At 43.6% G+C, this 14419-nt stretch overlaps 2 protein-coding genes across 2 annotated transcripts in view; one reads left to right on the forward strand and one right to left on the reverse strand.

Moving 5' to 3' along the window:
• mtpap (mitochondrial poly(A) polymerase) overlaps window positions 1–1738 on the reverse strand; it is a gene marked incomplete at its 5' end in the record, with an annotated part of 12557 nt that extends 10819 nt beyond the window's left edge. Inside the window, 1 exon segment of the mRNA XM_080514853.1 lies at window positions 1663–1738. Coding sequence (XP_080370979.1) covers window positions 1663–1738 — 76 coding nt within the window.
• A 39-nt stretch (window positions 1739–1777) lies between these two features.
• map3k8 (mitogen-activated protein kinase kinase kinase 8) lies at window positions 1778–9260 on the forward strand (the record flags this gene model as incomplete). Its single annotated transcript, XM_080515128.1, has 7 exons — window positions 1778–2140; window positions 2229–2399; window positions 3601–3862; window positions 5417–5523; window positions 6585–6737; window positions 8782–9028; window positions 9123–9260. The coding sequence occupies 7 exons, from the start codon at window positions 1778–1780 to the stop codon at window positions 9245–9247; spliced, it is 1428 nt and encodes a 475-aa protein (XP_080371254.1). The 3' UTR covers window positions 9248–9260.
• Window positions 9261–14419: the final 5159 nt, after the last annotated feature.

Here is a 14419-nt window from a genome sequence, read left to right on the forward strand (position 1 = left end):
CAGGTATTTAAACTATTTAGATTCATAATTTTCAATTCAGGTACAACAAAGTCTCGGGAGATCATCAGCTGTTTTTGGCAGACAAAACTTTCAGCCAGACTTCATGCAAATAATGTTAAAATTTAGAAAATGTGTAAAACGACTCATGAAAACATACGCAAGCTTCATTAACAATGTTGAATTATTTCTGTAAGCAGGGAAACAATTACGAAACATGGGTATAATACGCTTGGAAAATAATAAGAACAAATATTTAGTTTCATTTTAAGACATCAAGAGAGAAACCAGGGGAAATACAATTTTGTGAAAAGATTGAAACTAAACAGAGTTTTTGGTTGATATATCGTGAGCCGTAATTCGAGTCACGCTCAAATAAATACGCATGCATTTAGGAATTTCCAAAAAATAAAACAAATGTGGTGTTAAATCCAGTTTCTTTCTTAAATATGAGGTTTTCTAGGCGGAGTCCGGAATGACGGCTCCTCCACAGCGGGGCTAATTCTGGAAGCTAATTCGTTTTAAAAGCTTCACATACCGTTGTCGTGTTTCCGAGCGGCTTCCCTTCGGCTGCGACGGCCTCGGTTACCAGACTTCTCCGGAGAAACGTGTGGACTCGCTGTAAACTCCTCTTAAAGGTGGCTTTCCCCCTCATATGTAACCTGCACTGGGCCATGGAGGCCGCCATAGTGGTTCAGGCGAAGAGGCGCGAACGGCGCATGCGCGAAGCTCTCTGCCTACGGCAACCGAGACAGACCAAACGAAAGAGAACTATGGCGATTAAAAAATAGAAAAGTGAGTAGTCGTGTGTTGTGAGTGTCGAGTTTTAGTCCTCAAGATCACAATTAAAGGCATAATGTCTTCTTGGGATGTTTTATTCATCGTATAATGATACATTTGAATTTTTAATAAGAAATCTCATATGAAGAAATCAGTTTTCCTGCAAGAAACCACCAACAACCCTTCACTGCTGTATGGGTGATTTTTATTTATTTCAAGTCAAAACAAAAGTTGGTATATATATATTTTTTTAGGAATAAACATCTACACACATCAATCTAGACTTACATAAGCATACAAATGCACACATATCGAGTTAAGACGTCTGAAAACTGTTGTTTTCTAGTTTGACAGAAGAGAAAGAAAAGGGAAAATGAAAGTGGCAGAGTGATTTGAAAGCCTCCACCTCCCCTCCCTCCACTTCCTCCTGTCTCGCTCTCGGTAAACACACGCCACTGATCACCGTGCGCTCAGTCCGGGTCTGGAGTCGCACCATGAAGGCACGCTTCTGACCTCCGCACCTTATTTACTGTAAGTTACCGCCTTTAACTATCTGTTTCTGCTTAGTAACGACACGTTTTCCGTAAAATCCGAGCATTTTCTGTTTATATATTCCTGGAAGGACCTTATTGTGAAATAAGTTTTTTTTTTTTTCCAACATTGTTTGGCACAGAAGATTCACTGCTTCATTTCACTGCCCTGTAATTACTCCCAGTGACCTGTTTTCCCCACTTGATAAATAGATGATCAGCAAGTTTTCTAGCTGAGAAAAGCAGTCCAACGCTCTCCTGTAAGAGGAGGGGTGGAGAGGGGGGGGGGGCTTCCCGGTTTGACTGCAAAAACTCCCTTCCTTCTTCTTGGAAAACATTTCTCTTCAAGCTCCACCTCTCGGCCGTATGAAACCCTGGGCGCTCCGCCGGAGCGTCACAGTGACTTCAGAGGGACCCGACAGTAACCTCATGTTCCCTTCCAGCTCCGGCGGCACCAACCCTCCGTCGAGATGGATTACCAGGGGCTCGAGCTGCTGCTGGCTCACATGAACGTGGAGGACATCATCAACGCCGCCGAGACTCTGTACCGGCTGGAGGAGGAAGAAGAGGAGGAGGAGGAGGAGGAGGAGGAGGAGGAGGAAGGTGGCCTGTCATTTGAAGAAGAGGGGAGCCTCTCCCAGGAGGAGATGGACGAGAACGAGGAGGCCGGGGACGCGGCCGGCGGGGTTCGGTACGGGACGGTGACGGACCTCCTGTCCTTCGTCAACCTGCTGTCCAGCATGCAGGCGGAGCCCCGGCAGCACCACCTGCCCAGGGTGGAGGAGGTGGAGGAGGAGGAGGAGGAGGAGGAGACGGGCGTCATCCTGAACAAGGTGAGCAGTCTTGACCTCTCCCTTGACCCCCGACCCCTTGCACGCCCGAACGACTCTCAACCCCCTGCGGCCTCTAAACCCTTTGCAGAAGTACATGGCGGTGAAGAAGAGACGCTACCGGGTCAACTCCGACGTCCTGCTGTTCCCCTGGAAGCTGACCTACAAGAACCCCGGCTCCGGCCTCGTGCCCAAGGGCTCGTTCGGGAAAGTCCACCTGGCGCAGGACACGGCCACCAGGAAGAGGATGGCCTGCAAACTGGTGAGTGGAATTCTCAGGGAAACTCGACACCCCCGTCTGCCTCGGGTGCATGTCAACGTGACATTTCTTCTTCTTTTTTTTTTTTTTTTTTTGCTCGTTTTTTGTTTTCCCTCCGATGTCAAAGAGGAACAAGCGCGTCCGTGAAAGAAGAACCGCTGCCAAAATAACCCAACGCTAAAAGTGTATGCCAAACTTGAGAAACGCGAGAGTTTGCACAACGCGTGCACGGAAAATATTGACCAAAAAAAAAGGATGTGGAAGGAGTGGTTGTACTTACCTGCAGCGGCGTTATCGTCAGGATGTTGACAGAACGAGCTGAGCACATACTGATCACTTACTGGAAGCAGGAGTCATCGGTTCAGCAAATACTTTGTCATCCTGGCACATATACTGCAAAAACAAGAAGCCCTACATACTAAAATTACACCTCCACTGATGCAAAATCCCCCGGAAATCCCATATATATACTCATTAAAAATGGTTTTTTACTCTTAAATTGTGAGTTTTTAGGGAAAAAAATACCAAGTAGGGAGTTTTATATTTACAGCAGCTGCTTTATTTACACTAATATAACCAGATGAATACAAGAGGAGGAGTCTGGTTCTGCAGGTTTTCTGTTAAAGTGAAATATCAATGATAATATAATAATAATCAATCAATTTAATTGAATTTTCTGCAAACGAGCAGGAAAATCTATATTATAAATCTAAATATGAATTCTTTTTTTTAAATGTTATTCTTTTTTCAATACAACACAACACAATACAATACAACACAATACAGCACAATACAACACAACACTATACAACACAATGCAGCACAATACAATACAACACAACACAACACAATACAACACTACACAACACAATACAACACAACACAATACAACACAATACAACACAATACAACACAACACAATACAACACAATACAACACAATACAACACAATACAACATAACACAATACAATGCACAGCTGCTTTATTTACACTAATATAACCAGTTGAATACAAGAAGAGGAGTCTGGTTCTGCAGGTTTTCTGTTAAAGTGAAATATCAATGATAATCAATTAATTTAACTGAATTTTCTGCAAACAAGCAGGAAAATCTATATTATAAATCTAAATATGAATAATTTTTGAGAATTTTATTCTTTTTTTTAATCATTTTTTTTCCAAAACCCGTCCTCTCCTCGATGCCAGATCCCGCTGGAGAACTTCAAGGCGGCCGACGTGGAGTTCCAGGCCCGCTTCCGCCACGAGAACATCGCCGAGCTGTACGGCGCGCTGCTCTGCGGCGGCAGCGTCCACCTGTTCATGGAGGCCGGCGAGGGCGGCTCGGTGCTGGAGAAGCTGGACAGCTGCGGCCCCATGAGGGAGTTCGAGGTCATCTGGGTGACCAAGCAGGTGCTGCGCGCGCTGGAGTACCTGCACTCGCACCGCGTCATCCACCACGACGTCAAGCGTGAGTCACGCCTCGCTCCCGACCCGGGTCACGCCAGACGCTGTTGCCGTGGTTACCTTGCATCTCCTTTAAGAAGTAGCTTATTCACTTTGTTGATTACTTTAAAAGTTACCAAGTTAGAGAACACGCTACTTTTTTAGTTACTTTCAGAAGAAGTGATTGATTGATTACTACAATAGTAACGCTACAATAGTAACGCTACAATAGTAACGCTACAATAGTAATGCTTCAATAATAATACTACAATAGTAACGCTACAATAGTAACGCTACAATAGTAATGCTTCAATAATAATACTACAATAGTAACGCTACAATAGTAACGCTACAATAGTAATGCTTCAATAATAATACTACAATAGTAACGCTACAATAGTAACGCTACAATAGTAACGCTACAATAGTAATGCTTCAATAATAATACTACAATAGTAATGCTACAATAGTAACGCTACAATCGTGATGCTACAATCGTGATGCTACAATAGTGATGCTACAATAGTGATGCTACAATAGTGATGCTACAAAAGTAATGCTACAATAGTGATGCTACAAAAGTAATGCTACAATAGTAACGCTACAATCGTGATGCTACAATCGTGATGCTACAATAGTGATGCTACAATAGTGATGCTACAATAGTGATGCTACAATAGTGATGCTACAAAAGTAATGCTACAATAGTAACGCTACAATCGTGATGCTACAATAGTAACGCTACAATAGTAATGCTTCAATAATAATACTACAATAGTAACGCTACAATAGTGATGCTACAATAGTGATGCTACAATAGTGATGCTACAATAGTGATGCTACAATAGTGATGCTACAAAAGTAATGCTACAATAGTAACGCTACAATAGTAATGCTACAATAGTAACGCTACAATCGTGATGCTACAATAGTGATGCTACAATAGTGATGCTACAATAGTAATGCTACAATAGTAACGCTACAATAGTAATGCTACAATAGTAATGCTACAATAGCAAAGCTACAATAGTAATGCTACGATAGTAACGCTACAATATTGGTGCTACAATTGTAGCGCTACAATTGTAGTTTTGACAATAGTAATGCTACAATTGTGCTACAACAGTAATGCCACAACAGTAATGCTACAATAGTAATGCTAAAATAGTAATGCTACAACAGTAATGCTAAAATAGTAATGCTACAACAGTAACACACAGTGACTTGGAGAAGTAACATTAATAGGATTACTGTTTTAGAAATAGTAACACGTTCACCGTGCGCCGTTGGAGGAAACTTTGTAACCTCGACGCTAACGGGCGCGACTCCTCGCCACCAGCGTGGTCAGAAGGAGGCGGGGCCGAGCCGAGGCCGGGCCGGCGGCTGTGAGGAGCCGGTTTAGCGGGATCAAAGCCTCGAGGCCTGCAGACTTTCTGCAGCCTTTCTGCAGACTTTCTCCAGCCAGACCCTCGGGGGGAGGGGGGGGGGCACTGGGAGGGGGTCCAGAGGGACGAGTGACACGCGACAATGACCGGCCTGGTGTTTATTTATTTATTTATTTATATTTATCGCCCCACAGCCAGTAACATCGTTCTGATGTCGGACAAGGCGGTGCTGGTGGACTTTGGCCTGACTGTTCAGATGACGGAGGACGTTTACATTCCCAGAGACCTGCGAGGAACCGAGGTAAGACCCCCCCCCCCCCCCCCCCACACACACACCCCCCCAACAGTCACTGTTTGACTTTTAAACAAATTAGTCGCCGTACTTGTCAGCACTTGTCTCGTCTGCAATCGGCTCAGCTCTCAGATAATAATAGTTTGTGTTCTCACTCTTAATCAGCTCTTAGAAAACTGTATGGATTTTAACGCGGCACATTTTTCACACGGGAGGGTTTTTGTTTTTTGTTTTTTTTTCCCTCCTCAACTTTCCCGTCCTCTGGCTTTGTTTGTGTGTCTCTTTACCCGTGCACCGCGGCCCCCTTGTGGAAAGTCCCGGGGTCAGACGCCCTGCGGTAAATAATAAAGACTCGTGAGCTCCGGACGAGTCGGGCTCACATGAACAGGAGAGAGAGAGAGAGAGAGAGAGAGAGCGAGAGAGAGAGAGAGAGAGAGAGAGAGAGAGAGATTGGAATTTCCAGAGAGAGAGAGATTAGCTCAGTGTTTACTCCTCACACTGCAGAGGCCAAATCACAACACAATACAATTCAACACAATACAATGTAACACAACACAATACAACACAACAATTCAATTCAATACAACACAACACAATGCAACACAATACAACACAATGCAATGCAACACAATACAATGCAACACAACACAATACAACACAACACAACACAGTTCAATACAACACAACACAATGCAACACAATACAACACAATGCAATGCAACACAATACAATGCAACACAACACAATACAACACAACACAATTCAATACAACAATTCAACGCAACACAATACAACACAATGCAATGCAACACAATGCAACACAACACAATGCAACACAATACAACACAACACCATACAACACAACACAATTCAATACAACACAACACAACACAACACAGGTCTGATTCCTTTACAAGCAGAAAGCCCCTTTTACTGCAAAAGGCCATTTCCTGTTTTCATCCACTCAAAGAGGAAACGCTGCTTGTTTTTTTTTTTTACTTGTTTTTTCTAGTGCTTCTCTCTGCAGCTCTAACTGCCCCCCCTTCTCCCCCCCCTTCTCTATCTTTCAGATGTACATGAGTCCAGAGCTGGTCTTGTGCCGGGGCCACAACACAAAGACGGACATCTACAGCCTGGGCACCACCATCATCCACATGCAGACAGGAAGCCCCCCCTGGGTGCAGAGATACCCGCGCACCGCCTACCCGTCCTACCTCTACATCGTGAGTCCCGCACGCGATGCGTTTCCGTGACAACGCTTCAAGTGAAGACGCATCGCTTTGCGTTTACACGGCAACGTTTTGAAAACGACGTCCGTTAACACGGCAGAAACGCTACAAACTATGTCGTTTTCACGTTGGGCCACTAGTGGGTGCTGTTGTTTGTTTATGTATCGAAACCACACACACACACAGCTTGTTTTTTTGGGTGACTATCAAAATAAAAGTTCCAGGTCCCATTAGAATATGGACAGGGAGTCGTGACACCACGGAGAAAACGTTCCTCTTCCCTACTGAAGGTGTGCGTAAAACAACTATTTACGACGGCCGTGGTGCACATGTGCAGTGCGTTTTCAACCGTTTCCATGGAGACGGAGTCCGAGCGTTTTCAAAAAAGTTGCGTTTTCAGTGGCTCCGACCACCGTCGTCATGTGAACGGACTTCCAAAACGCAACGAAAGCTCTCCCTTGAAAACTCTACATTTACGATTGTTTTTCTTCCGGTTATTCTAACCTTTATTATTTAACCTTTATAAAAAAACCATGTAGTACATATACCAGGCCTATAGGTGGCGATGTAACGCTGCAGTAGAAAAAAAAAACATGACATGGAGCAGGCAAAAAAAAACAAAAACAATAGAAGAAATCGACAAATCTAACATCTGGCTTTATTAAAGCAAATAGCATCAGCAGGTTCTGCAGCCTGACCATGAGGAGGTGGTCGGCCATGTTGTTTTGGTTGCGTGATGACATCATCTTTTTCAGCAAATATGTCCGATCGCATTCAAGCTGTTTTCAGGCTCCTAAAACTCTCCGGACAAAAAAATCATCCTGCTCCATGAGTCGACAGGCCCTTTTTTTAAAATCTACTTAAACCTTCAACCTTCTCCACAGATAACGTCTTGTGTTTTCATCAGATAGTGTGTTTTTTGTTTTTTTTAACAAGCACGTAGAGTTTTCCGTGACCTCATTCACCCCGAGATAGAAACGACGGCCGGTGTGTGAACTGTGACCTACTTCAGCCTGAAGGCGTTTGGGCCGTTGAGCAGTGCAGTTTCTGTTTTTGGCGGTTTACTCACTTCCACATGAAACCGCCGCGGCGGGAGGAGTCCGGGTCACGGCTCCGGTTCCGGCCGGTTCAGCCTCTCGCTTCCTTTTTTACTGGAACTGGCTTCGTCTCACTGGCGGCGGGTCGCCGTCGTTCGGGGTCACGATCCATCGAGTTCAGAAAACTCTTGCAGTTGTTTTGGATCGTTTGTTGTCGAGGCTGCAGTTCAGATTGGTTTGGCTGTGGATCGGTTTGGGGGGGGGGGGGGGGTCGATTTTGGGGGGGCTGTGGCTTGTTTCAAGGGGTTGTGACTCTGTTTGGGAGGGTTTGGCTCAGTATGGTGGGGTTTGACTCAGTATGGAAGCGTTTGACTCGGTTTGGAGGTCTGTGACTCGTTTTGGGGGATTTTGACTCGGTTTGGGGGGGCTTGACTAAGTTTGGGGGGTTTGACTCGGTTTGGGCGGGTTATGACTCAGTTTGAGAAGAATTTGACTCAGTTTGAGGGGGTTCTGACTCAGTTTGGGGAGTTTGACTCGGTTTGGGGGCATTTGACTCAGTTTGGGAGGTCTGTGACTCATTTTGGGGGATTTTGACTCGGTTTGGGGGAGGTTGACTAAGTTTGGGGGGTCAGACTCGGTTTGGGGGGGTTGACTCGGTTTGGGGGTTTGACTCTGTTTGGGGCCATTTGACTCAGTTTGGGGCCATTTGACTCGTTTTGGGGGATTTTGACTCGGGTTTGGGGGGGGTAGACTAAGTTTGGGGGGTCAGACTCGGTTTGGGGGAGTTTGACTCGGTTTGGGTTAGCCAACAGCCGCTGAATTTGGTTTGGTTTGGTTTGCGGCCCAGTTTGTAGGGTGCATCGACTCTGTCAGAAGGTTGAAGGTTCAATTCCCCGCCCACACCTGTCCACATATCAAAGTGTCCCCTGTGTGTGAATGCGATTAACTCGTCCCACAACTAAAGCCCCTCTGTTGTCCCCCCCCACCCGTCTCCCCGACAGATCCACAAGCAGGCTCCGCCCCTGGAGGACGTGGCGGAGGACTGCAGCCCGGCCATGCGCTCCTTCCTGGGCCGCGCCCTGGAGCGGAACCCGGCGCTGCGGAGCTCGGCGTCCGAGCTGCTGAAGGACGAGGCCGTCAACCCGTCCAGGGAGGACCAGCCGCGCTGCTGGAGCCTGGACTCCGCCATGGAGGAGGCCAACCACACGCTGCTGCGGCAGCAGAGCCACCAGCACGACGCCACGCAGGGTGAGGCGGCCAGCGCGGCACGCGCTTTTCAAATAACCGAAGAAGAAGAAGAATTTTTTTATAATAAAAGACCTTATCGTGATGTGTTCTGCAGAGTCGTCGCTTTACTCCGAGGACTCCGGCCACGTGAGGAGGAAGGGCTCCCTCTACCTCGACCTCGGCGCCTTGTCGCGCTACTGCAAACTGGTGACGGGGCCGCCCGCCTCGGAGTACGGCTAACGCCGCGCCGCCGGGCCAAGAGGTCAAGGGAGTCAAGGGGGTCAAGGGGGTCAAGGGGGTCAAGGGGTGTTTCACCCGGCTGAGACTCGGGAGCGTCTGCGGGACTTCGGACGTCTTCATTCTCGGAGGATCGTCTCCACATCGTGAGGCGAAGGCCGAACACACACACACACACACACACACACACACACACACACACACACACACACACACACACACACCTGTATTTGATTTGTCGACCGTACCAGCAAATTCAATTATACTGGAAAAACCAGAAAAGCCACCAAGCAGATGGGAAACATTTAAAAGGTTTTCTTTCTTTTTTTTTTTTTTTTTTTTTGTACATTTCACTGTATTATTCAGCAGAAATTTTCATAAAAATTTACTTTATTTTGAGATTATGGGTCATTTTCTGTAGCAATTGGTCGGTTTCGCTAAAAAATATCGACGTTTTCGAACTTTAAAGTTCAAATTTAAAGGCTCTATTTTCTGTGAACTGAATGTGGCTGAACTAAACTGTGTTCAGCACCTCTTTTAAAAAAAACTTTAAAAGGATATCGTGCTTCACTTTTGTTAACTAAAACGCTCTCCTGTTATTAGACAGTATATACACATGTCTTATAACATTTACGGTTTATTTTTTTTGCCACTGTAAATATCCATTCCAGTAGAATCTATATCTAATTATTACAATAATTCTCGTTTTTATCAAAAGTTTCACAGTTGGTTTCCTGCTCCGGCGAATCAGTAGCTTTGGATCTCATCTTGTTTTACTTTATTACTCGATGTGTTTGCCTACAGTTGTACTTCCTCTTTCTTGTTTGAGCTATTTAAGTGATCTGGTGAAAAGTTTATATATAAATATAATATAAGTTTAGATATACATATATACCTGATCTGAACACTGCAGGACAGTGGTGGGAAAAAAGATGTCCTGTTTCTTTTCAAGTGAAAATGGAAACATTTTGTCATGGGGTTTTTTCCCCGTTTCCGTGACAACCGTGCTCAGAGACCCAGAAAATTTATCTTTTTTGAAAACAGCTCCAAGGGGGAAACTTTTTGAAATGGCTCTGATTGACGTAATCCTTGGAAACTTGGGGAAAGGCAACTTTTTTTTGGAAAATGCTCTAAATCCCTTTCCATGGAAATGGGGGAAAGTGCAACTTTTTGAAAATACTCTTGACACTGTCTCCTTGGAAATGGAGGGAAAGTCCAACTTTTTGAAAATGCTCTTGACACTGTCTCCTTGGAAATGGTGGGAAAGCGCCACTTTGTGAAAATGCTCTGAATTCGTTTCCATGGAAATGGGGGAAAGCAGAACTTTTTGAAAATGCTCTTCACACTGTCTCCTTGGAAATGGAGGGAAAGTGCAACTTTTTGAAAATGCTCTTGACACTGTCTCCTTGGAAATGGTGGGAAAGCGCCACTTTGTGAAAATGCTCTGAATTCGTTTCCATGGAAATGGGGGAAAGCAGAACTTTTTGAAAATGCTCTTCACACTGTCTCCTTGGAAATGGAGGGAAAGTGCAAGTATTTTTTGAAAACACTCCAACTTTGTTTCCATGGAAACAGTGAAACCCACAACTTTTCGAAAATGAAAGTTTTTAAAAACGCTACTATTTTTTTTAGTGGAGAGTCGCCCATAAGAAAAATCTAACTGTGCATACGAATGTCCACGTACTCCTACTGTTTATGTTTTTTTGCATTTTGTCCATAACAAAAACGCCAAACGGCACCAACTGGTGGCCGTACATGAGAATTACATCGTTTTCAGGATTTTCAAATGTAGGTCATTTTCAAAACAACGTTTTCTCAAGTGAAAGACGGTTGAGACGTCGGCGTGTAAACGAAGCCGCAGCTTGTTGTTTTTCCAACTTCCTCTGCAGGACGTCGGTACTTTATTCTCGTTACTGCAGCATTAAATGCGTTTGTTTTTGTTTTGTTTTTTTGTTGTTTTTTTCCGATGAAGCTATTGTAAAAACTCTGAATGTATGGAGGCATGTGAGCCCTACGCGAACGTGCGCGGTACGTCGTCCCCTGTGGACGTCCTCCTGTCGATTCCTATGGAATAATGATGATGATGATGATGATGATAATGATGATAAGCGAGTTTCCGTGGGACGCGTGTGATGTCAGACTTGTGGTTTTGGGTACATCCGGTGAGATGAGCTCTGCTGTGCTTTTTGTTTTTCTTTTTTTTTTTTACTCAGATTACATTGAACGTGTCGTTACGTGAATAAAAAGCTGTAAAGTGAAAAACAACGTGTGTGTGTTTCATCTGTGTTGACGTCCGACGAGGGATTCCTGGAAGACAGGAAGTCACACTTCTTCTGTGGAAGCAGGTGACGGTTTAATAACCGGTGATGACGGACGCCACGCGGTGACGCCCTGCCGGGGAACCGAGTGGAAAAGACGAGGGGGGGGGGTTTGTTCTTGTTCAGGGAACCGGCGAGGAGGAACACGTGTGGGGGCGGCGGACTGATCCGGAAGTCAGTCGGTGTGAGAGTGGACGTGTGCAGAGAAGAGAAGTGGGCGGGGCTGCTGGGGCAGGTTGAAGTAAATTTAAAAAAAAGAAAACAAAAGCAAACGTTTGGCAGTAGAGGACAGGAAGTTACACTTTTATAGTGTGGAATCAACCAGGCTTAAAAATGAGGTTACATTTAAAAAAAACAAAAAAACATCTAGGTTGCATATATATATATATATATATATACATATATATATACATATATATATATATATGTTTTGGTTTTTGATTTTGTTTTTTTGTTTTTTTAATGTTTAACTTTTTTAATCCCCCCCCCCAAAAAAATGTTTTTTATTCATTTTAATTTATATATATACTTTTTTATTGTTTAAATTTATTTTATTTTAAAAAAAAGATTTATTAGGGAAAAATTTTCACTTTTTTTTAGTTAGGAAACATTTTTATTAGAAATATTTTTTAATAATTTTTTTTCTTCTAATTTTATTACAGAGTTATTGTGGCAGAGTTCATGTGAATCAAACGTCCATATCTTTGCAAAAAAAAAAAAAATTACAACAGAAAATGACTAAAATCTCGGCATGAATCCAGTTTCAATGAAACCTGTTGCTGCAAAAACTGTTGCATTATGGGTGTTTTGATTAACACTGATGCTCGTGAATCAGAATTGTCTTGCTGCTCTTAGGATATTTGTATAAATATTTATATTTTCTCATAAATTGTCACCGTTTCCTCGGTGGTTCGACGCTCTTCTGGTCCAATTCTATTTACCAAGACCGGCGTCTTTTATGGAACAGGCGACGTGCAGAGGAAGCGTTCGGACGTGTTTCGATTCCTCCGTCACGGGTGGAGATCTGGAGGAGTTTGTCATCAGGGAAACCCTGACGAGGGGCTGCTGCTGCTGCTGCTGCTGCTGCTTGTGTTGACGTGCGGCCCACACTTCCTCTGCAGAGGGCAGGGAGTGGGCGGAGAGCAGGGTGACGCTGACGGAGGCCCTCCAACCGCTTCCACTTCTCAATCATCTATTAGTCAAAGTAGGAAAAAAATACAGCTGGTTTTTACTACCAACAGCATGTTTGGTAGTAAAATTGTGCCATATGAACCTTTAGAATTAAGCTCGACAGGATTTATTTCTTCTGTGATGAAAATTGACCATATTTTCACTGAAACTGAAACAATCACGACAGAAAACGACTTCAATCTCGACATTAAGCTCATATTTATCATTTAATGACGCAAAAACACTGTGAAGCGTCCCATAATAAAAAAAAGTTAAATGTAAAATGTATTTTATTACTGATTCTACTTTGTAAACTATCATGGAACTTCTTTAAATGTTTGTATTTTATCCAGCAGCTCCATCAGTATCTTTTCTGTGTATTTATTTACTTGTTGCCCCTCCAGATATGAAATAGAGTTCAGTATTGAACAAAGAACGCAGGAAATCAACTTGCTCCTAGTGATTACAATGCAGCTGCTGCCCTCTGCTGGTAGGTTGTGGTACTACGACGGATCAAGAAATACAAGTAGACTTAACTAGAACTGTAAGTTTATTTAATACTTAACACGAGAATGATATTGTGCATAATTCACTTGTAAGATATAAAACACACACCGAGTCAAGAGTATCTTCTGAAATACAAAAGTACAGTTTTCATAGTTTTCTCACACTCATAAATGAGTTTATCTGTAAAAAGCAAGAAGTTTATTGATGAAAAAGTAAAAAAGATTTGTTCCTGCGATGGCCGGGAATCGAACCCGGGTCAACTGCTTGGAAGGCAGCTATGCTCACCACTATACCACCATCGCTGTGTTTAAACTCATTTCAACTGCCACCTCAGCATATCCAGGGGCGGAATGAGAAGAGGAGGAGGAGGGATGGCAGGAGGGAGGAGCAGTGCAGGGAAAAGGAGGGCTGAGAGGGAAATACAGCGAAAAGTCTGTGTGTTGCATTTTCTCATCTTTCCTCGAAACAAAACTGAGTGTTTTCAAAAAGTTGCGTTTTCTCGTCTTCCCTTGGAAATGAGCCTGAGAATTTTCAGAAAGTTGAGTTTTCACATTGTTCTTTGGAAACAGGACTGAGAGTTTTCAAAAAGTTGCATTTTCTCATCTTTACTCAGAAATGGACCTTTGAGCTTTCAAAAAGTTGAATTTTTTCATCTTTCCTCAAAACAAGACTGAGAGTTTTAAAAAAAGTTGCATTTTCTCATCTTTCCTCGAAACAAGACTGAGAGTTTTAAAAAAGTTGCGTTTTCTCATCTTCCTTTGGAAATGAGCCTTTGAGTTTTCAAAAAGTTGCATTTTTTCATCTTTCCTCGAAACAAGACTGAGAGTTTTCAAAAAGTTGCGTTTTCTCATCGTTCCTCGAAACAAGACTGAGAGTTTTCAAAAAGTTGCTTTTTCTCATCTGCCCTTGGAAATGAGCCTTTGAGTTTTCAAAAAGTAGCATTTTTTCATCTTTCCTCAAAACAAGACTGAGAGTTTTCAAAAAGTTGCGTTTTCTCATCTGCCCTTGGAAATGAGCCTTTGCGTTTTCAAAAAGTTGCATTCTCGCATCATTCCATGGAAATGAGCCTTTGAGTTTTCAAAAAGTTGCATTTTCGCATCATTCCATGGAACCTGGCCTGAGAGTTTTCAAAAAGTCCCGGTTTCGCTCGTCTCCATGGTTTGTGAATTTAGGGCGTTGC

Source organism: Blennius ocellaris, assembly GCF_963422515.1.
Source record: "Blennius ocellaris genome assembly, chromosome: 19".
Classification (NCBI taxonomy): Eukaryota; Metazoa; Chordata; class Actinopteri; order Blenniiformes; family Blenniidae; genus Blennius; species Blennius ocellaris.